This window comes from Azolla caroliniana, unplaced genomic scaffold, assembly GCF_043228905.1.
Source record: "Azolla caroliniana isolate FFs.n. ecotype wild unplaced genomic scaffold, voAzoCaro1.0.p SCAF_6, whole genome shotgun sequence".
Classification (NCBI taxonomy): Eukaryota; Viridiplantae; Streptophyta; class Polypodiopsida; order Salviniales; family Salviniaceae; genus Azolla; species Azolla caroliniana.
Genome location: NW_028230441.1, coordinates 5,811,992 through 5,834,514, shown reverse-complemented (window position 1 = coordinate 5,834,514; position 22,523 = coordinate 5,811,992). Strand labels below are relative to the sequence as shown.

Genomic DNA, 22,523 nt, shown 5'->3' with positions numbered 1-22,523 from the left:
ATGTTTTAATTTATGTCACTGGTGCATTTCCTCACATTTTGCACAAAATGTTTAAGTAACTTTCATATTTTGGAACTTTGGGTATTCACGTGATATTATACTTAGTCATTTGTTGTAGAATGATTGGATAATTAAGCTTGTTCTATGATATTACACGTGGAAGGTGTCAAGCAACATAGGTTAAAAGGTTGTTTTCAAATTGTATCATTTTACGCGGTAGATAACTGCCACATTCATAAATTACATTAGGATATATATTATATGTAAATATACTATAAAATTATCATTGTACCACTTTCAAAAGTGGGATACTATTTTTATATTCGCCACAATTACGGTAAATAAAATTGAACTTGCATGGAATTCTATTATGCAATTTAGAATTGGATACCAAAACAAGAGATATAGAATTCACATATTGTTTGGAATTTATTTAGTTCTAAATTTCGTTATGTTTTAATAAACCATGTACGCATGCGGCGTACCTTTTTAAATTCTACTAAAATAAGACATTTTTTAACATCTCACCAAGATGTGAAAAAGACAATTCGACATATTACTTGTTTCAAATGACTCGGTGTTCATGTGTAATAACATAGAACAAATTTAACTATCCAATCATACTACAACAAATGGCAAAGTATAATATCATGTGAATACTCCAAACTAAGAAAGAGCATTTAGACAAATAGTATATATATATATTGTTAGGATTTCGGTCCCTCCGGATGGGATATGAGTACCCGACAAGGAAGACCCGGTGAGAACCTCTCACCGGATAAAGGGACACATAGATAAATATGTTTATGAGAGCCCGTTGGGGCTATACTTGTAAATAGTCATAATGTCATATTAGTATAAATATGACCTAGGGCAAACAAAGCAGTGGGTGCGTGGATCATTGTTGTTGTCATTATTTTGTACAGAGTTATTGGTGTAACTGATGTACAGAGCATAGCAGAGGGAAAGAGAGAGAGAGACAGAGTGAGTCTCTATTGTAACCGCCGCCAGGCGAAGATAGTGTGCACGAGGTCGTTGCCTCTATGCCCCCTGTTGTATTCCTCTTGACATAGTGATAGTTTGGAGTCTGTGGGCTCTCGTGGTTTTTCCCATTTAGGGTTATCCACGCTAACATCCTGACAATGTATTCTCTTATGTTTGTGTACTTACTTCCATTTCTCATCTTTCTATGTTTGATTATCATTAAGTGATCTAAGTCTCGGTTGTGGTCGAGCATTATTCCGCATATATACGTTACATACACACACACACACACACAATTTATACTATTTTGTTCAAGAAGTCAGGAAATGCAGCGGTGTAATATTGTTCAAATATACAAAGAAGTAACAAGTCAAAGATTAACATTTAACATTCCTCAAATTATAGAGTTCACCATATAAATCAATCTATAAGTAAGTCCGGTATGGCGGGCTCTTCAGGAAGAGTTGATTGTTCTAGATGGTCCTCATTAGCATTGCCTACATGCTCTGTTGAATCATGCGTATGTTTAGACTCTGATACATCTTCTAGGTCCACAAGGTGCCCTGATTCTTCATCAATTGGTTCCATTGGTTCTCTTAAAGTCATCTGGAACCTCTTTGTTTCATTGATGTGCTGGGCTTCAACTTCTTGATCTTGATCAGGATAGTCCCAAATACCTTGGATCCTCATTTTAATGAAGATTGGAACAACTAAGGAAGTGTTGGAAAAGGTTGTTTTTCAAGATGTGAATAGCTATCTGGAAATGCTTCGATGGACAGGTATGCCAAATGTGGTATGTTTGGAACAACCAAGGAAGTGTTGGAAAAGTTTGTTTTTCAAGATGTGAATAGCTATGTGGCAATGCTTCGATGGACAGGTATGCCAAATGTGGTATGTTTGGAACAACCAAGGAAGTGTTGGAAAAGTTTGTTTTTCAAGATGTGAATAGCTTGCAATGCACTCATTATAATATATGTCCATCATGGACACGACCACAAAGCACTCGATTCATTTGAACAAATGCAAAGCATGGGCATTTCTCCAGATATGGTTACTTTTATCTATATCTTGAAGGCATATGGGAGTACTAGAGCCATAGAGAAGGGGAAACAAATTCATTATGTTATTTCCAATAAAGGGTTTTTTGGAGAACGATATTATGCTTGGCATCGCGTTGGTTGATATGTATGTGAAATGTGGATGTCAATTATAAAAATGATGCCATTTTCAAATTACCCTACAATTGGAGGTTGGGAAATTGAGTTTCGATCTGGCAATACCATTGGATAATAGTTGAATGTAAGAATACGTCTATTTATTGATGATTGCCATAGATCCTTGAATGATGTTTGGGTATTCAAAGTCATTCTCATGCTTATGGGATAACTAAAAATGGCATAGGACAAAAGGTCATGTGGCGTTATAGCAACAACTAACTTGTTGCAAAAGCTTCCTGATGAGCCTTCTTTATCATCATGGATGGTTATTTTAAGATATTGTCAACGTCATGGAAATGTTGATGTGGCAAAAGAAGCAATTGAAATTTATCATCAAGTTGGAGCCAAAAAAAAAACACTGTTGTTGGCTTTTTTTGTGGAGGTTGACTATGCATCTTGCTAATTTGGAGAATGGGGAAAAAAGAGAGAATATAGTCTCTTGAACAACATTGATTTCAAGTTATGCTGAAAATGAGGGTGGGGAGGATGCTCTTATGCCACTCATGATACATTGGGAAGGTATATCTCTTAATGTTGTGGTCAGTATTCGAGCAGTAGAAAAAGACAATAAGTGTACAACAACATCTGCAAACAGGGTCAATTGGTAGTCTCTTCAATACTTGGTTGACAATGATATACCTTCAAAAACAAGCATTATCAGGTGCAATAAAAGGATCACTATTTTGGCATTGTTGGAGCTTTCGGTGAGGTGCATGAAGATGGATCAATCAACAAGGAATTTCAAGAACTTTAGGAATTGTTTACTAAAGGAAAAACTGTTCCAAACGAATCAGTATTTTTTCTTACAAAGAGATGCAAAAAAGAAGGAAACTTGGCTTGTGCTAAGCACACAACCACTAAAGGTTACAGTTTCGTTGCAAATACAAGTCCAACATAACCACTAGAGATGGAGAGGCACTCTAATTAACAAGGTCCACGCCCCAAACCCAGGATTGTTTGATTCCAACACAAAGGCATACAAAACATTATTAAGTTGAATAGGTTAATCCAACACAAGAAAGATAATAGGCAAGAAGGCGGTTATATATCCTACAATTATATTAAGTTTGGATTCTAGGTGGGTTGGAGATATCAAGGGTCACATATGCCTTGTCTATCCTATGTCAAAGATGTTAATCTCTTCTACCCTAATCACAAATTCCATTAGAAAATCCTAGTAGATGATGATGATGACAATTATGAAGATCAAGAAAATGGTTTGTTAGCAAACATCATTATCACAAATAAGATGATAGACATGATAACCATACAGTTGCAAGTGGATATGACTTGAATGTATTTGTGAGCAATGCTCTTATATACATGTATTGCAAGTGCAAAGACACTGACAATGCAAGGAGATTATGAAAAAACGTGAGATGTCTGCTGAGATTGAAAGAACGGGGTTGTTGAATGAACATTGTTCTTGGATATGCCAAATATGAATAAGATTGGCTAGAAAATTTATTTATCTTTACCGAGAAAGAGGAGATTATGAAGAAACGTGAGATGTCTGCTGAGATTGAAAGAACGGGGTTGCTGAATGAACATTTTTCTTGGATATGCCAAACATGAATAAGATTGGCTAGAAAATTTATTTATCTTTACCGAGAAAGATTGGCTACAGTCATTCGACATGGCTATACAATATTTGTTGTAATATTGGATTATCTTGTATATTGTCCACTTTAATTTTAATACCAATGGAGGATAGTTTTTTACGAAAAAAACAAATGAAGTTTACTTGTTCAGGGTCATTCTCCAATGCAACACAATTTCGAAACATCTTTAATGCACAAGTTGTAAGTAGTACCTAATGGCGAAATGAAAGTGAACAAGTCCAAATAATAATTATATTCTATAATTTAATCCAAATGATTTTGAGTAAATTTATATTATATATCTGTGCTAGAGAACAAATCTAGAACCCAATCATTTGGGTTTGAGAAGAGCTAGATGAGGCGGTTTGATTAATCTTTGAGGTTTTTGATACGAGTTCACAAACTCTTGTCACCCAAAACATGTCGTAACTTCTTTGTCACAACTAGGCACATGATATTATTGACCACGTTGCGTTCATTAACATGTGTTCGAGCCATCTTCTTCATTATTGAATCGTAGTAACCCACACAAAGATGTTCAACCACACTAACCATATGGTCGTTGGATGTACGTGTAATATTTGTTTTAATCTTATTAACATCAAATGAAATGGTTAAAAACTGAATCTTCAACATATAAGAACAAGATTTTCAATACCATATTGTGAAAAAACAACATGTAACACACCAATGCATGTGTTCGGTGGCATGACATCGTGACTTCAGAGCAATTGTGACCGATAACGATTGACTCATGCTATAAAATATGACAATTATCCATAACGGGGCCAAGGTCAACTTTGCGAAGTCCTTTACCATCTTCTCTATCCGAGGATACTTAAAAGACACATCATCGTACGTGGATCCCGTGATCCATAATCCATATGGTATGTCAACAACAAGCAACATGTAGTGCCTTTTCGGCAATAGCTCGAGCATATTCGCCACATCCCCATTGAATACCCTGTAATGTAGTTGTTTGAAAGGATTGGCTCTGTGCAAAAAACTTTTCATTGTATCCGAATCCTCCGACAATTCCAACTCCTTTCCCTTTGTCATTCTCTTCTCGTATTTAGCACGTTCTAAGTGCATGATGAATGAACTTGGAATGTTGTCATTACTGTCACTAACTTTCTTTGATCGAGGTGGCTTCTACATACGACGATTTTATAAGGAAATAACATAAAAAATCAATATATTCAAATTGAAATGACCCATACTCATTCTCTAAATACAATGAAGTATTCTTCCAATGCCTTATATGATGATGTTATTGGGCAAGCTTGTTCCACTTATTCCCAAGTTGGCAAGCTCAATTTTTGCATCATCAATTCTTGAATCTTCATGTATACTTTGTGACATAGAAATAAATAAAATGTGAGGTTAGTCATCAATGCAAAAGAACAAACAAATATATGAGTAGCATAATAGTATTACTCAGTGACCATCTCGTCTAAGTTGAACTCCTTGGCAGCAACCCGATAAAGTACAAATATTAATAATTTGTCATATTTAATACCTTGCAATGACCTCCAAGGTAGCAACTTCATGTCTTCCGCCAGCTCTTCAATAACTAAGTCACTTTTACACGAGTTTGTCTTCATTTCCACATGCAGATCTAACTTTCCCTTTATAGTCCTTTTCCCTTTGACCTCTTTACACTCTCACATGCTATATTTTGTCTTGAAGTTCCCATACCTCACCGGTTCTAAAGGCCAACTAAAACCACGAGTCATATTTTTGTAGTCTTCCTGATTTTGTACTCTCATCAATTGCAATCCCCACCTCTAGTAGACACCGACGACGCAAACCAGGGTGCAACATGGGTCTAAACCTTTGCAATGCATCAAGGTCATAGTGAAAGAATTTGATGCGTTCGATACAAGACATCTTCTGTCTATAATCGTTATCATTGTTATGGTCCCAAGCCAACAACTTGGCCTCTTCGTGAGTGAGACTTGCATTCAACGTACTTAAAGAATGGGGTGAGAGGATATTCTTTGACTAATTGTTAACGGGCTTCAATTGAATGAGATCCTCCAGTAACATAATATGTGTAATCATCTACAGAGCTATACTTGAAGTCTACAATTGTCGGACATTGATCAAGGTCTACCATAACTAAGAATGGTATGACAATTGCATGTGGATTGATCTTCATTTTGCTCTTCAAGTTTTGTACATGAACAACGTGCGGTTCTCTTATCTTGAGCAGTCGTCGTCCTGTTGTAGGATCAATTGGAGGCCTCTGTATTGAAATAATGGGTAGATGGAATAGTTATCCTTTACATACAAGTTTAGTTTGGCTATGTTTTCTCTTATCTTATTATGCTCAGATGTCAATACACCAGAAGATATCTGTCCTCCTAGAGCCACTACCTCAAGTTGTTGCTCGTCCTCTTACTCTTCCATGAACTCTAAGAGTTCAAGCTTTTCATCACCCGATCTTGCTTGTTTTTTATACCTCTTGTGTTTAGGTTTTGATTTCCGGGACTTCTTTTTTTTTTTTTTTTGGGGGGGGGGGGGGGGGGGGGGCGGTAATCCTCTTTTGTGCTCATCATCTTCCCAGTTACATACGGCCGAAGAGAAACTATTATATTATTTTTAGTTTGCACATCTTTGCGTAATGATTTCGGGTGGCAATTGTCAACTACCGGGTTTCCTTCATTGAGTCGCACTTGTTTGGTACCAGCCGAGCTCTCTATGTCAATGAAGATATTGGGCGAATCACTATCTTCATATTTATATTACACACTTTCCCATAGGTAAAGGTTTTCCCTAATGGGAGCTTATCTTTACCCTCAGACTATGCAAATATTAGGAGAAGCACTCCATCTTCCTCAACGTACACAAGACTCCATTCTAAATTTATTTTCTGAGAGCTTTTCTTCGAGGAGCATTAGTTTATTGTTTTTGGTGTTTCCTATGGAGGATTTTGAGGCCCCATCCCCTACTGAATCAAATAGTGTCCTAGGGGACATGTATTTTGCAAATGTATTCGAGTCTCGTTTTGTCGGAGTTCGGATCTTCAACTTAAAAGCTGGCACTTTCTGATGAGACTCACTAAAATGTACAACGGATAAAAAAACTTCAATTTTCATACCATTTTGTGGAATAAACTTAAACTAAATGCAAAAATGCATGGCAAATGAGACCATATTATATATTTCTAGCCTTAATTTAGTCCAAAAATGATATTGATTTCAACTAGAATCCGATGCATATGAAAAGTTTATTACAAAAAAATTACTAAATCTTTAATCAATTTGTAAAAGCATCTTAAGGGAATCTTTTAAGTTGGGAAGAATATGACGTACCTGGTGACTTTCTTTCCCTTGGTCGTGGTGGCTGGCTGGAGACGATGTGCTTTTGATTGCGAAAAAATTGAGATTGCTTTGTGCTCTTGGAATTCTAGGTCGTGATGGTGAGAAGAGGGGTCGACCTTTCTTTATATAAGAAATTCAAAAAAATATTTTCCTTTAATTTTATTTATTTATTTTACAAATTAATTACTTTTATATAAATACAAATGATTTTTTTAAAGAAAATCTGTTTTTTAAACAAAATTAAAAAAACCCTATTATGATATAACTTATTTTTGTACTTATTTTTAAAGCTATTGCTATGCAAAGGATAGTTGTTGCATAATCTTGTAGTCTGAAATAGAGGGAGGATTTTGAGAATGTCTTCTTCTTCTAGTAGAATGTCTTATTTTTAGTAGCCCCTTTTGCTTTATCGAATAACTCGTATTTCTCAATCAATGATTACAATTACACAAGAGTTTCACTTGACTCGGGTCAACAAATAAACAATGGTGTTCATAATAATTCAAACTCACTTTTCTCAATCGACCTTGACAATGGGCCGGGTCAAAGTGGTACCCAACAAAGCAAAGTGTGTGCAAGCTTCGAATAGAATGTAACCGCTACTGATGATGTTGGCGTCACTCAACCTCTCACATCCAAAAGAGTTCTTCAGTAGGTTAGTAAAAAATGATTTAACTATTTATGTTCCGAACGTCAACTAGTTTGCGATTCAAGCAAGACGTGTTGTGGGAATTTCTACCTACCTAAAATTGGAAAGGCAAACTTAAGGGGAAGACGATAAAAGTATTTATCATTCAGTGGTTACAAACAAGATACATTCCTTATTTCGCATATGTAGCTTGTAAAGGATCACAACACATGGCCAAATTCAATGCATGTTGAATATTACCTTGGACTGAGTAATAAGTGTTGTCGGGTTGCTTTCAAAATCACTCATACCATTGGTAATATGAGGCTCTAGAGAGTTCAACAACGAATAGTAAAGGGATCGTGGTTACCATTCGACAATAATGCAACTTGATGTACGGGTCTTATTGGGAGACATGTTATTAGGTGGATGGAAATATATTTATCAAAACAATGCGATATTATGCCTACTATTGGAAGATTTCATTTGTCTTATAGCTTCACTCGTAACGAGGTTTACCAAGCATATAAGGATGTCATGTTGTTAGAAGGTGTACCTTACATACAATATATACATCTTAATTGATTATCATGAAGTTACAAATTTAACAATGTGGTTATACAACATAAGGTAAGGATGGGTGTTAGTTCAATATGCACAAGTTTTAAAAGTATGGCAAGGGGTGGATTGTCGGTCCCTTCACTCCTAAGTACTATGACCTACATTGACAATCACCACATCCTAACAACAACCAACTATTATACTAAGTGAGTGGAGGTAAAAGTGTTCTTAGATAACATGGTATCGCCAATGGGTGCCTCCATGTGAACATATAGATGTCAGTTTAATTGTATGATCAAACTAGTCAATGACCAAGGAAGCCTTTAAGACATTAGGCCATTTAGGACCTCACCCACCAATATGGCATGGTCCACAAGTGCATCACAACATACTATTACCACAAGCCAATGATTTGGTTGAGTGATCGTACAAGACACTACAACAAATCCCGAAGAAAAGTGTCAACAATAACCCACTGAGTTTCGGACCAAGAGCTCCATTCAATGGTACGGGTGTGTATGATGAGCTACAAAACAAGCATCCAAACCACCCCTTCACTACAATATGAGATTTTTGCCTCCCTAATTACTTAGAGCACTTAGCCTCCCTTGATATTTGGACTCTCTAAATCTTTTATCGACCTACCTTATACGAGGTATTATTCACCTCCATTGTCACTCCGTTCAAACCTTGCGCCCATCCCCACATTTGTGTAGGCCCACCTAGGTAGCCTCATAAAACTCTTCCTCTTCTACTCTCTCAAGGCTTCCGATCCTCTCAATGCATGCATGGCTGCCGGAGCTTGTACCGAGAAGTTAGGACTCTAGTACAGATAGATAGATTTCTGAGGCGCAGAGCCCACCCTCTTTGGTATAGATAGATAGATATCTGAGGCTCAGAGCCCACCCTCTTTGGTATAGATAGATAGATATCCGAGGCTCAGAACCCACCCTCTTTAAGTTTAGGCTCATAAAACTCTTCCTCTTCTACTCTCTCAAGGCTTCCGATCCTCTCAATGCATGCATGGCTGGCTGAGCTTGTACCGAGAAGTTAGGACTCTGGTACAGATAGATAGATTTTCGAGGCTCAGAGCCCACCCTCTTTGGTATAGATAGATGGATATCTCCCTCTTTGGTATAGATAGATAGATAGATATCCGAGGCTCAGAACCCACCCTCTTTAAGTTTCATGGAATGCATGGTTTACCGTCTACTTGATGCAAAAACTCACATTATAATCTATATGAAATAATAACATACATATACATATATGTATTGTTGTATCTCTGTATGCTTACAGAGCCAAAAGAAAAGACGGAAGATTTTTCTTTCCCTCCTCAGAGCTCAATTTCTCTTTTGGCGATAGCGTTTCTAAACTCATACAGAGATCAAAAGAAAACCCTAAAAAAAACGACCTACGCTACTCTCCTTTCAGATTAGGGTTTTGCAGGAGCGCTTTCATGCTTCCTTCAGGGCAACTCTCGTGGGTTCCTCGGAATTAGGGGTTCCGGGGTCTTTTGAATTAGGGGGTTTCCATGAGCTCAGGGCAAGCACAGAGAAAAGCCTAAACCGGTCGCTAATCTTCCTTCAGATTAGGATTTTGAAACAGAGTTTCGTGGTTACTTCGATTGAGTGCTTTCATGGATTCGTCTTATTAGGGTTCTATACGAACTCTGAAGCTAGTTTCCATGGTTTCTGAGACAGGTTTTCATTTGGGCTCGTTCCCTCTCAACTAGCTGCAGAAAAGGTTAAAAAACTGTGGTAATTATTTTTAATATGTATTTGAAAAATAGTGTAATTCTGATTTTGTCTTTTGTTGTTTTCTGTAATAGTGTCGAGGATATCAATGAAACTTAGTTTGTAGAAGACGATATGGAATATGAATACAACTTGTTTTTTAAGTAGTAGAATTTTTTTTTTCTTTGTTTTAGCATGGAAATGGTGGGCGTTATGGGTTCTCTAAGAGACCAAGCTATGGCCATATTCAACGATTTGAAGCTTCAAACAGATGTGTCTGCGAAAATAGACATACTGAAAAGCTTGAAAGAGATGGTCATGAATAAAGATGCATTGTCTCTCCTACACGAATTTGTTCCTTTGCTCATGGATTTGAAGAATGATGATGCTGTTCCTATTAAAAGCTACCTTTCCCAGTAAGTGTCTTATCTATCTCTTGATTGCTTTGATTGATTTTCTATATGATGAATATAGTCTGTAGAGTTTCCCAGTAAGTGTCCTGGTAGACTCAACAGAAGTATAGTGATTTATCTTTTCACACATGTAAAGGTGCCTCTAATACTAGCAGGCTCACTCAACTTAAATGTAGTTTTTTTCTCTAATGATTCTACATCTATTGATTGCTTTTTGACTCCTACTACCATGTACACGCAAATGATACACACCGATGTATATATATGTGTGTGTGCACATATATATATCTTAAATTTGAAGAATGATACTGCCGATACAATTAAAAGCTACCTTGACCATTTAATATCTTAAAATCTCTCTCTCTCTCTCTCTCCCTGCATTTTGAAAGTAGTCTATTCTTGGAAGATTGTTTTCCAAGTCTTCGATAATGAAGAAGATCTCTAGTGTTAATCTCACTTTTCAGTTTTTTGATTCTAATGCTAGATGACCAATGGCTGAGGTTCCAATAGTGAACTAGTATTTATCTCGGGTTTCACTATTTTATCTCGAAATTTAAGGCGAAGCTTGATCTAGACATTAAAAGACCCCTTTCCAATTAGGAGGCATTCGCGACCGAAGTTTAACATTTTTCTTATCATGCACAAGTGTATATAGACAGATACATGTCTTATATCAATTGTATCTTTTATAAAGCTGGCCTTCAAGGCCACTGATACATAGTATTTGTTAACACTCCTATTCCATACTCTATAGGGTTATCGAAGAAATTGGATTAAAGCACTTAGAACGCAATGCAGCAATGGTTCCTGTTCTTCTCACACTTTTATCAGATCACTCCCCAACAGTCGTACGACATGCCATCTCAGCTAGTTCTAATCTATTTGGGAACACATTTTTAGAGGTGGCTAAGCAGGTATGTGAATTGTGTTGAAACTTAACTCAGACTGTCGTTAACTTCATTTAATCCTTCTCACCTTTTGGAATAATGTGATAAGGGCATCTATGGTGGATGTGTTGGCAAATTTCTTGAGGAATCTTGGCATTCTCTAATCACACTCAAGGATGCTATATATGGCATGGCAAGAGAGGTAAAAAAGTCAATTCTCCACTATCCATAAGATTCTGAATGAAATTCTTGTTTAATCTTCTGAATGTTGCGTATTGTCTATGTCTTCCCCTGAATGCAGATCCAGAGTAAGAGTGATGGCTTGCAGCTATTAACAATTAAATTCTTAGAAATGACAATTCTCCTCTTCACAGCAGATCCAAATGGGGCATCACAACCTCCTACACAACAGAATTGGGATGGTAAGTAATAAGAATACATCACATATAAAAAAATCAAAATGCTGTATAATTCATGACTATTTTAATACTGGATCTGAAAGAATGGATTTTGATAGGTCACATCTTTAATATTTCTTGGCTGGTGGGTGGACACCCTATTCTTGATGCTGAACAATTGGGACGGGAAGCTGATGGAAACCTTGCACACCTTCTTGATCAACTTCAAGCACAACATTTTCTAAAGCTACCTGGTCCTGTTGCCATTGTGCTTGTAAACAGGTTGGTTTTCTTTTGGATTGATGATAAGGAGAACATGGCATATTTTGGGACGTTGTCATTTTCAATTCTGATTCTAGATTTTCCGTTCAGTTTGGCTTCCATTGCAAAGCGGAGGTATGCAACTTATGGGAGAATTCTGCCTGCCTTGATCGGGCTTGGCCCAATCTGTGAAGAGATGAAAGGGCCTCAAAGGGCGAGTGTCATTCATGCAGTAAAAAATGCACTTCTTAATCTCCTCAAATGTACACATTCTGGTGTTGGACTTGTAAGTGCCACCTCCATGTTTTCTTTTACTGGTTGCTGGTTCTTGTTATGAAAATGATTTTAGGCCTTAGTTGAAAACAATTGTGCTTAATTCTACCAGATTTAAGCTTCTCTGGGTTGAAATAGAGTTAGCTTTTGTGAAAAGGAAATGGTAGTTCAGCAATGATAAAGTCTCCCTCTGAAATGCTTTTATAGATATTGCTAGTTATTGATCTGTCAATCTGTCATTTTCTTGTTCTGTATGTTTTAGTTGAAAATTAGCAGATTTGACTAAAAGTGTGATATTGACTGGCAGTGGAGAGAGCAGTTGAAGTCAGCTCTTAAAGCAATGAATGCTGGGGATGCTGCTGAAGCAGCTGTTCGACAGACTGACAGAATCCTTCGAAATGCAGAAAAGGAGCGAGCTTTTCGTGAGGCACGTCTACCAAAGGTTAACACTCTTTGTGTTCATTTGATCGATGCATACATTATATCTTGTACTTTGTGAACCTCATAATGAATTGCCAGCCCATTGATTCTCCTTATCATGAAATGTAAGGATGAGAGTTTACAACCATTGGACCACAAGAGACCTTTGCAAGAGAATGGGTGTGTATCAAATGACTTGGAAAACTCAGGAAAACGCATAAGACCCACATCAAATACTATGATGGAAGGCTCAGCAGATAGGCAAACCAGTGGGGCTAATGGTCAAGGTGTCAATACAGAATCAACCCTTCATAATGAGGTGTCACAATTGCAGCAAATGATTGATATAATTGGAGCGTTGGTTGCAAAAGGTGAAAGGGCAGCAGCTTCAATTGAGCTGCTGATCACAAGCCTCCCACCTGACATGCTTGCGGATGTGGTAATAGAGAACATGAAAAATCTACCATCAACAGCACCTGCTCTACCCTCTGGCATCACTGGGGTGCAATCAAGCACAGTTGGATCTGAAATGCCACAGGGACTAACTATACAATCAACACCTGCATCAGAACTTCCTTCATCTGTTGATCATCGCCGTGATCCACGCAGAGTAAGGACAATGCTCTAGTTGATTGAGAATGCTAATTAATTGGCTTCAAAAGTAAAATTTCAATTGGCTTTAAACTTTAACAAGAACTTGCATTTGTGTTTATAATCTAAAGCTGATTATTTGTAAATCATTATTGGCATGGTGTATTTCAAATTTATCGTCGATTGCATGGATGGTTATTTGTAATCTTATAGGTTTTTATAGTATACCAATGATGATTATGTATTATGTTTTGTATATAAAATAGAATGTGGTGATTCGTCTCCTATCTGTGGTTGGTAATCACATCTTTGATTGTGAAGGCATAAGATTTACTTTGATCTTGCTACTTCATTTTCTCAGGATCCACGCCGGCTGGACCCCCGTCGTGTAGCTGTATCAGTTGCTGTATCTCAGCCTTCAGTAAGCATTGCAGTGAAGAGTGAGGAACAAGAAGCAGATGTGCCAAGTCCTACAAGTGTAGCGGCAGTTGAACCATGTAGTAGTCCTGGTAGCATTTCGATAATTGGGGACATAAAAGAGGAAAATGCCGTAGCATCTTCTATTCCTGAGGAGATAAATTCCCCTCCAAGCATTCATGAAGCCAAAACAAGTCTAGAAAGTACATCTGATGATTCCTTGCTTGATGCCATCATTCCAGATGTAGATTCTTCACAACCAAAGCAAAGTTGTCTGGCCATATCATTGGAAACTATTGTAAAACCTTCAACACCTCCCAGTCCTCTAGACACAGAAGACAATACACTGCTGCTTGAGCCTATGGACATTGAAGAAAATGGGATTGACTTATCCCCTGGAGTTGGTGAAGCAAATACAACTGGATTAACAGATATCATAGAACCTGAAGATTCAGAAATGGCATTGAGAGCCAGTGTGCAAGTAACGCCGTCAGTGCATATTCCTGATGCTCAACAATCAGAATTATGGAAGATGATCATGCTACGTATTTTGGAAAGCTATAAGGTGGCTGGATCTGCCACCAGCAGTCATTTATGCTTCAGTCTGGTGGCACGATTAGTTTCCCAGGCTAGTACATCCTTGCGGCTTTATGTTGATTAGTTTGCAATGATTCTCTTTTCCATGACAACTTTTTACTTGTCCAATTCCAGACAGATGGGAATGAGGAAGCTGCGAGTATTCTACTGAAATACATACTGTCGGACTATGTGAACAATAAGGTATTGCAGAAACTATTCGTACCTCAATTTATATTTTGAAGGGACACAAACTTTCAATCCCTGTACTTTACATCATTCTTTTTATATTTTGAAGGGTCATGAACTTTCAATGCACATACTTTACCAATTATGTGCTGAGAAGGCGTCTTGTACAGATGAGGGTGATTTAGGAACAATCGCCTCAATAGATTATGAATTCTTCTTCATTGCTGTGGTGAGTCTATAGAGAAAACTGCATTATAAGCTTGTGTCCACTGAATGCAAGTTTAGGTTTATAAATATTCTTATTCTCCACAAATTTTCAGGGTCAGGTGAAATTCTCCAATTTAGGTACAGACAGGAAGCTGTATTTCATTTAACCTGACATTGTTAAGAATATCTTTGCAGGCGGAGGGACTACGGGATACACTTCCACCTACAGACAAGTCGCTAAGCAAATTGCTTGGAGAGGCGCCTGTTCTTCCTGACAGAGCTCTGAAACTGTTGGAATCACTGTGTATCCCAGCTAAGGAGAGTCTTCAGCCTCCAAATGGTGATCGAATAACTCAAGGTTTAAGTGCTGTTTGGGTTCTGATCTTGCTACGGCCTCCAATGCGTTCAAAGTGCTTAGAGATTGCACTGAAGGTTGTTGCCTTTTACATTGGATGTGTTCCTGAATTAAAGCTAACTCTTCACCTATATTGCCCCTGAATTCACTGATTGATTTTCCGTCACATTATTTTCAGTGTGCAGTGCATGAATTTGATGAAGTGCGGACAAAGGCTATACGTCTGGTATTTCAACTCGTATCTCTTATTTGTGTTGGTTTTTAGATTGAAGATGAAAATCTTTGGTTCCTCATGAAATATATCATAGTCTCTGGTGTCTAAATGACAGGTTGCAAACAAACTTTATGCTCTCCACTATATTGCTCAAAGAATAGAAGATTTTGCAACCGGCATGCTACATTCAGCTGTGGGAAGGGAACTAAACTTGAAGCAAGGTGCTGCAAAAACTTCAGGGTGTGATGATGCATTATTAGACAACCAGCCTACTGAACAGGTTTGTTATCGTGGCTTTTGGAAAATTTCTTATTTGCATCATGCATGGATATGGTAATCTCTTTGTTTCACTAAGATACAATATTGTCAGGACAGTTATTTGTCTGATCATGTTGACCAGAATTGGTTGGATCCTCAATATTACAGGTTTACGTCTTGCTTCTAAAATATTTACTGCATAATCCATGTTTAAATTATAAATAGTTTTTTTAGATACCCAAACAAATATGAACTATTGCAGAAGAAAATGGAAAAGTAATCACATTTAAATCTTATATGTGAGCTCTATGCTTTGGACAGTAAAAAGGGATTCCAAAAGGAAGGAAAGAAAACATGTAAATCCAAACTCATATTTATAATAACAGTTGACCATTATTTTGGGTATAAAACCTATGCTATCTCTTCATCATTAAATCCAAGTATTGTTAAAAGTTTAGTTAACAAATTGGGGTACTGTGCTATGCTTGCTTCGATTCCTATATTAGAAAAAATCATTGCCTAAAGGTTGTGTGCAGCTTTGCATAGTAGTCTGTGCCTAGAAATAAGCACCTTTTGCTATATATCCATGCATACTATGACTTGTCATAATGTTGGCTCATTTGTTAATATCATGATTGAACAATGATTGTTAATGTACCAGTGCTATGGCAGATCCTGTCAATGTCATTATGTTTACCACATGTCAACAATGAATTAGATTGATATGAAGCCTTTCTTTGGTTTTGCTTATCTGCAGTGACTATATATTAAGAAGTTTTTAAAGACCTTGAATTATCTTCAGGTTAAAAAGGAACAGGATGTTTTTGTTGATATGGCTGCTGAAACTCGATCTGATGGGGAAGAAGATAAACAGAAAGCAAGGACGCCTGTGTCACTACAAGAGGCACAACGGTGCATGTCTTTATATTTCGCCCTTTGTACCAAGGTAATTTGCATATGTGAATAAACTTTAATAGCAAAAAATTGCACTTGAATTCAATCTGACAGTCCTTGTTTGTTGTGTACACAGAGAGTTACTCTTCTTCGTTTAATCTTTAGTATTTATGAATCTGCACCTAAAGCAGTGAAGCAGGTATGTTCTGTTCTGCTGTCTCCACGTAGTTAAAAAATTTCTTGTACTGTGAAGCTTTTCTGTCTAATCCTAAAAGGTACAAGGTGTTGCGTGGAAGTATATCAAATCCCACATGTGAGGAAGACACATTTTGTTTGGAAGAAACTTGTTATTTCGAGTTGTTTGTGATGGTATTAAATTCGTATGTTTGTGCAGGCAACTCACAGGAATATGCCGGTTCTTGTACGAACTATAGGTCCCTCATCGCCAGAGCTCTTGCAGTTGATATCAGATCCTCCTACAGGCAGCAAAAACTTGCTACTTCTGGTTTATATCACTTCATCTCTTCTTTTCTGTGTATAATAATGGCAGTACAGTGGATGCATGACGTCCTAAGAATGATAAAGATGATCATTATGTGATTATCCGTTTTTACCTTGTATGCATGTAGGGTAAAAATAGGTTTTCAACAAGCATTTTCGCGACCAATTAGTCACATTGATTGCTCTTCACTTGTTGATGCATGGTACAATGAATTTGCATGGCTTCATGCCCTTTTTCAAGACTGATGTGTGTAGGATTTTGTGTGCTAGGTTTTGCATTTATTGACTGAATCAGCTCCACCATCATCTGAATTAATTGCTGTGGTTAAGCGGCTATATGAGACCAAACTAAAGGTAATTTCTGATTGGAAAGTATATTAGTATAACTCTAATCCATCTAATGTAATCATAATCTGGTTACTTGATCAACAACAGGATGCAAGGCTTTTGACTCCAATTTTGTCATCCTTATCAAAAGAAGAGGTATATATTAAGGATATATTACAAATAACTTCATTTGTTCAATGTCACTGTTCCTGAGATATGCAAGTCATTTTTATGTTGTGCATGAAGGTTCTGCCTATTTTTCCACAACTTGTTGCTCTTCCATCTGAAGATTTTAAGGCTGCGTTGGATCGTATTCTTCAGGTATTCCATGAAACCTGCATTATTGTTTTCCCTCAATTGTAAATATCTCATATTCTTCTTAATGATTATGCAGGGTTCGGTACACACAGGTCCTGCCTTGACACCAGCAGAGGTCCTTATTGCAATTCATGGGATTGATCCAGAAAGAGACCATATTCCTCTGCCCATGGTAGTTTTATCTACGATAACTGATTTAAAATTTTTTATCTCGTCTCCAGAAAAGCCTATAATAAAAGCTGTAGGGTTTACTCATTGGCTGCCATTACAGTCTCATTTTGTTCATTGGAGCAATATCTCAGTTTTCATCTGTAATAAACTTGGCTGGGAGCCTCAATCTTTTTTTATAATATTCTTTAAGTGCAAAGGCTCGCAGCATCCATGGACATTGTTCCTTTCTAACATCCCATTCCTCAAGCTACTTGTAAATTTTCATTTACAAAGCATTCCCCCTTTTCGAAAGAATTCCATTCTACCGACACTGACACTGACATTGTATTTTATCATTTTTAATAATTTTTTACTTTTAGTGTTGATGATATCATATAGCAGTGCAAAGTGTGGATTCTGATCGTCTGTCATTGGCTTATAATGAATGAATGAAATGTTAAATTGTTAAATGAATACTTGGATTAGAAGTTTTCTGGTTTGTTTCTTGCTAGATTGGGACGGTCCTCGGCAATAACATGATTATTGTAATAATTCTGCTTCTTTCTAATGGTTTTTGTATTCAGAGAGTTATAGGTCCTCGCCTTAATGAAAGCAGTACTGATTCAAAGCAACTTCCACACCTTTATCTATGTTGCTTGCTGCAAATCAAAGTGCTGTTGTTAACTTCCCGTTGTCCTAAATTCTGTTTTATTTCTCAGAAAAAGCAGGTCTAGGTAGAAATGGTTAGAAATGGCTGATGTAGAAATTAATCTCTAGATATACTGTAATTACAATGTGTCTCTTAAGAGCCATTGCTGATTGCTGCAAGAAATGTGTTGTTGGGTCATAGTGAATGTGGTTATGGAAGGTATTCTGCCTTCTCCTAGAAGGCAATGAACAGAAATGGCAAAAGGATATTGAAAGAGCTTCCTATGCAACCACCTGAGATTCACCGAAATTTCACTTCATTTTTAAATACATCATATGCAAACTCTGCACTGCAGCATCCATAAAATTTGGGCCACACTTGTACAACCAATAAAAGGAGAGGCTGTCATCAATGTTTCTAAGCAATACTTCGTAATACCCCTTTGAGGTCCAACACAATGAGTAAGTTGATTTGATGAAAAGGAGCATACCTAACTGTATTGGTTCTGCCTCATTGGTCACAGCTATAGTCATTATGGATATAAAAAGCTAATGTAGAATGCCATCAAGAATGTAATCACGTATACTTAGTGCTTTACGGTAAGTTGAAATCCCAAAGTTTAATATGCTCTGTGGAGTATGGAAGATACATAAAACAGAGAGGTTACTGGCATAGAGATCATCATTTTCTGAGTGGCTAGATAAGTTGAAGCAGGTTTGCTGTGTCAGGATGCTGCTGATAAGTTTTCTCCATTATTTTACACTGGCTATGTCAACTTATATATAAGTGGTTTCTTTTCCAGGTGAAAGAAGCTTGTGCAGTTTGTTTCCAACAGCGAACAGTCTTCACACAACAAGTCTTAGCTAAAGTTCTCAACCAACTTGTAAGTTGAAGATAGAAAATTAAGGCATTAACATCCAGTATCATATCTAATTCTTTAACTGAACGCTATTGATGAGTTTGAAAAATATTTCTCTCATTTTGAAAATACTTGTCTTTCTTGCAGGTGGAACAGACTCCAGTTCCAATGCTCTTCATGCGGACTGTAATTCTGGCAGTTGGATCATTTCGGTCATTGGTATTTATTGAATTTCTATAGTTATTGGAACAGAAATTGAACTTGGTTTGTCCTATTGCTCCTTACTGTCTTCCTTATTGCAGGTTAGCTTTGTCATGGAGATTCTTTCTCGTCTTATAACCAAGCAGGTACGACCCTTTTCACATTTAAGGGATAGTAAAGGAACAACTCATTCTTTATGCTAACCCATTTGAATTGTGCTTAATGGGAAGTCTTTGGCACGAGAACTATAAAGAGATGACAAATTTCCTGTTATTTTTTAGCCCATCTCTTAATCTTCTGAACATGTGTTGAGCAAAATCCACATTTAAAGGAACCATTGAAAATGCAACATAGTTTTATAATAAACCCATTTATACCACTGTTTGCTTTATTTAAACGTGCATGGCATAAGAACTAAGTATGTATGGCATGATTACTATGTATGGCTGAACAAGAGGCGTAGAACACCTATAAAAGACAATTTTGTTACTATGTTTTTTTCATCTCTTCCTTGACATTCATCAAGCGGAAAATAAAACCCTCATTTAAGAGTGCAATTAAGGAGAAAGTAATAACAAGCATGAAACTTTTGAATCACCCGTTGTTTCAATGATATCTCGTGACATGAGAACCATGGAAAGAGAAGTTGTTTCCATTTACTTACTCTAAATGGGGGAAGAGAATGCTGGAGTGTGACAGCCATTTTGTAACCTTCCTGAACGTATTTGTTCCTTTTTGCTGTAATGCAAGTCGAATATGTAAATGTATTTGTTCCTGTTTGCTGTGATGATGTGGATCCAGGAGCATGGCAGCGATTTTCTTAACCATCCTGGATATATTTGTTCCGATTTTCTGTAATGCAAGTGGTATATGTAAATGTATTTGTCCCTGTTTCTTATGCTGCATGTGGAGTGTGGCAGCCATTTTGTCAACCTTCCTGAGTATTTTGTTCCTATTTGCTGCAATGTAAGTGGCATATGCAAATGTATTTGTCCCTGATTGTTTTGATGCATGTGGATGCTGGAGCATGGCAGCCATTTTGTGAAACTTCCTGGATATATTTGTTCCTATTTGCTGCAATACAAGTGGTATATGTAAATGTATTTCTCCTTGTTTGCTGTGATGCATGTGGATGCCGGAGCTTGGCAACCATTTTGTTACCTTCCTGGATGTGTTTGTTCTGATTTATTGCAATATAAATGGTATATGTAAATGTAATTGTCCCTGTTTGCTGTGATGCGTGTGGATGTATTCGTTCTTTTTTGTTGCAATACATGGAGTATAATTATTGTCATTGCAGATATGGAAATGGCCAAATCTGTGGATTGGGTTCCTGAAGTGTGCTGACCAAACCCAACCACATTCGTTTCATGTTCTGTTACAGGTATGTTATGCAATGTGATCAACTTTTTATTACATGAGAATGGAATGCAACCTGATTCAAATGATTGTTTTAAACAGCTTCCAGCTCAGCAGTTGGAGAAAGCTTTAATTAGGCATCCTAATCTACGAGCTCCATTAGCAGCACATGCTAATAAACCAAGTGTGCGGAACACTTTGCCAAGGTATATCTACGGATGAATTGATGCACTGGAAATTAGCTTCTGCTTCATAATGTTTGTCTTTTTGGTCTTGGGGCTCAGATGCCCAAAATGTTATTGTTTGCCATTTGAACCTGAACTTTAAGTTTAACCATGGGTATCTAGGCACTTTTTCAGGCACTAATAATGGTAGCTTAGTTATTAGATGGTAGATGGGCACCTGGACCGCTTTCTGAAGTATTAGACGTATCATTTTCCATGGGTTTTTACTGTTATCAGGTCCATACTTGCCGTTTTGGGGCTAGTGCAAGATAATGTGCCTCCGGAGGTGGTTACATCCCGACAACTTCTTCCTGATGTGTCATCGACCAATGCTATCAGGATGGACAAAGAATGAACCTATGATAATGGTGCAAGGTCCTGTATGGCATTCAAGAAGCTTTTATCTGTTTAAAAATTTGCAGATGAAGCACATTGCAATTTTGGTAAGGTTTTTTGTTGCTGGAAATTATGCCTCGGAGATCCAAACAGAGTTGGATCTTTCAGTATAAAAAAAAGCTGAAATGCAAGATTTTGATTCAGTAGTAAAAATATAGCTGAAATACTGTATCTGATTGGATCTTTTGGTAGGAAAAAAGCTGAAACACTGTATTTGATTCAGAATCTTTCAGTAGGGAAAAAAGTCATTTTTATTGGTCAGCCAGAAACACTGAGATTTGGAGCTGTGCTGCTCAATATGAGCCTCTACATTTCATTTGTAGAAAAGAGGATTCAAATATTCTAAAGCCTTAAGTACTGATATGACCCTTTCGAGAGGAAGAAGGTTTGGATATTCCAAGTCCAATCATATTCACCCTTGGGTTCATGACAAGTTGTAACAAAAATTTCAACCTTTGTAATGTATATGGGCATTGTTTTGAAGGCTCTGCTGCAAGCTGTATATGAAGACATACTATTTTACACTGGTGTTCTATTTTACTCAAGTCCGCAGATTGTATATTAAAATATTTTGGTTTAGCCTTTTCCCTAGTTTGGGAGCTCAACTGCCATGCCTGCTGGAGATGGCTTTCAATCAATCATTAAAAGAAAAAGAAATTGCATGCCTAAATGTATCGAGTAACATATGGAAGTATGGAACTTCTAGTGAAGTTTCACATGGATTTGGATGAGCTGTTTTTGCCATAGGCACATAATTGATCTTTCAGATGAATCTGGAGAATTTTGAGTAGAAGTCTTGCAAAACTCACTATGACCTTGTTTTGATATAAAAATAAGTTTGCTCTTCAATGGAATTCTTGCCGAAGGATTAAGAGTTTTTTTTAAGGTAAAAAGGCTAGATGAATGAAGTTGGAAGGTACTCGCTTAAATGTACTAGCTTATATTTTACCAATTGGATCTAAAAATTCTCCTAACATGGAGACTGTTCCTCCTATGGAATACATCTCTGCTATCCTAACACTAGACATGACATTGATTGTTGGATTGTTGAGCTATTGTGTTTTTTTATGGTATTTCATGCATAATCCTTTGACCTGTGCTTGAAGTGAAGTATTAATAATTATTTTAAATTT

The 22,523-nt window shown here is 37.1% G+C and overlaps 1 protein-coding gene across 4 annotated transcripts; it reads left to right on the top strand.

The window, feature by feature from the left end:
• The first annotated feature begins 9,613 nt into the window (after window positions 1-9,613).
• LOC147862809 (uncharacterized) lies at window positions 9,614-22,060 on the top strand. Of its 4 annotated transcripts, XR_015529980.1 has the most exons (29): window positions 9,614-10,077; window positions 10,248-10,469; window positions 11,221-11,380; window positions 11,463-11,555; window positions 11,655-11,775; window positions 11,871-12,033; window positions 12,124-12,298; window positions 12,593-12,727; window positions 12,836-13,315; window positions 13,658-14,345; window positions 14,429-14,493; window positions 14,588-14,707; window positions 14,881-15,117; window positions 15,219-15,266; window positions 15,370-15,534; window positions 16,315-16,458; window positions 16,543-16,605; window positions 16,801-16,911; window positions 17,178-17,261; window positions 17,343-17,390; window positions 17,481-17,555; window positions 17,629-17,724; window positions 19,154-19,234; window positions 19,358-19,429; window positions 19,513-19,557; window positions 20,712-20,795; window positions 20,873-20,976; window positions 21,232-21,437; window positions 21,583-22,060. XR_015529980.1 is itself a non-coding variant. In XM_087321672.1 (28 exons), the coding sequence occupies exons 2-28, from the start codon at window positions 10,249-10,251 to the stop codon at window positions 21,347-21,349; spliced, it is 3,996 nt and encodes a 1,331-aa protein (XP_087177798.1). In that variant the 5' UTR covers window positions 9,614-10,063; window position 10,248; the 3' UTR covers window positions 21,350-22,060. The 4 variants fall into 4 exon arrangements, 3 of the variants coding, with proteins under 3 accessions (XP_087177798.1, XP_087177799.1, XP_087177797.1); XM_087321672.1 differs by having other exon boundaries at window positions 9,614-10,063; window positions 21,232-22,060; XM_087321673.1 differs by having other exon boundaries at window positions 13,658-14,341; window positions 14,425-14,493; window positions 21,232-22,060.
• Window positions 22,061-22,523: the final 463 nt, after the last annotated feature.

Coding starts and splice junctions, on each gene's coding strand:
- LOC147862809 (XM_087321672.1), top strand. CDS start 10,249: ATGGAAATGGTGGGCGTTATGGGTTCTCTAAGAGACCAAGCTATGGCC. Junction 11,556..11,654: donor TATATGGCATGGCAAGAGAG/GTAAAAAAGTCA, acceptor CCCTGAATGCAG/ATCCAGAGTAAGAGTGATGG. Junction 12,299..12,592: donor CACATTCTGGTGTTGGACTT/GTAAGTGCCACC, acceptor ATTGACTGGCAG/TGGAGAGAGCAGTTGAAGTC.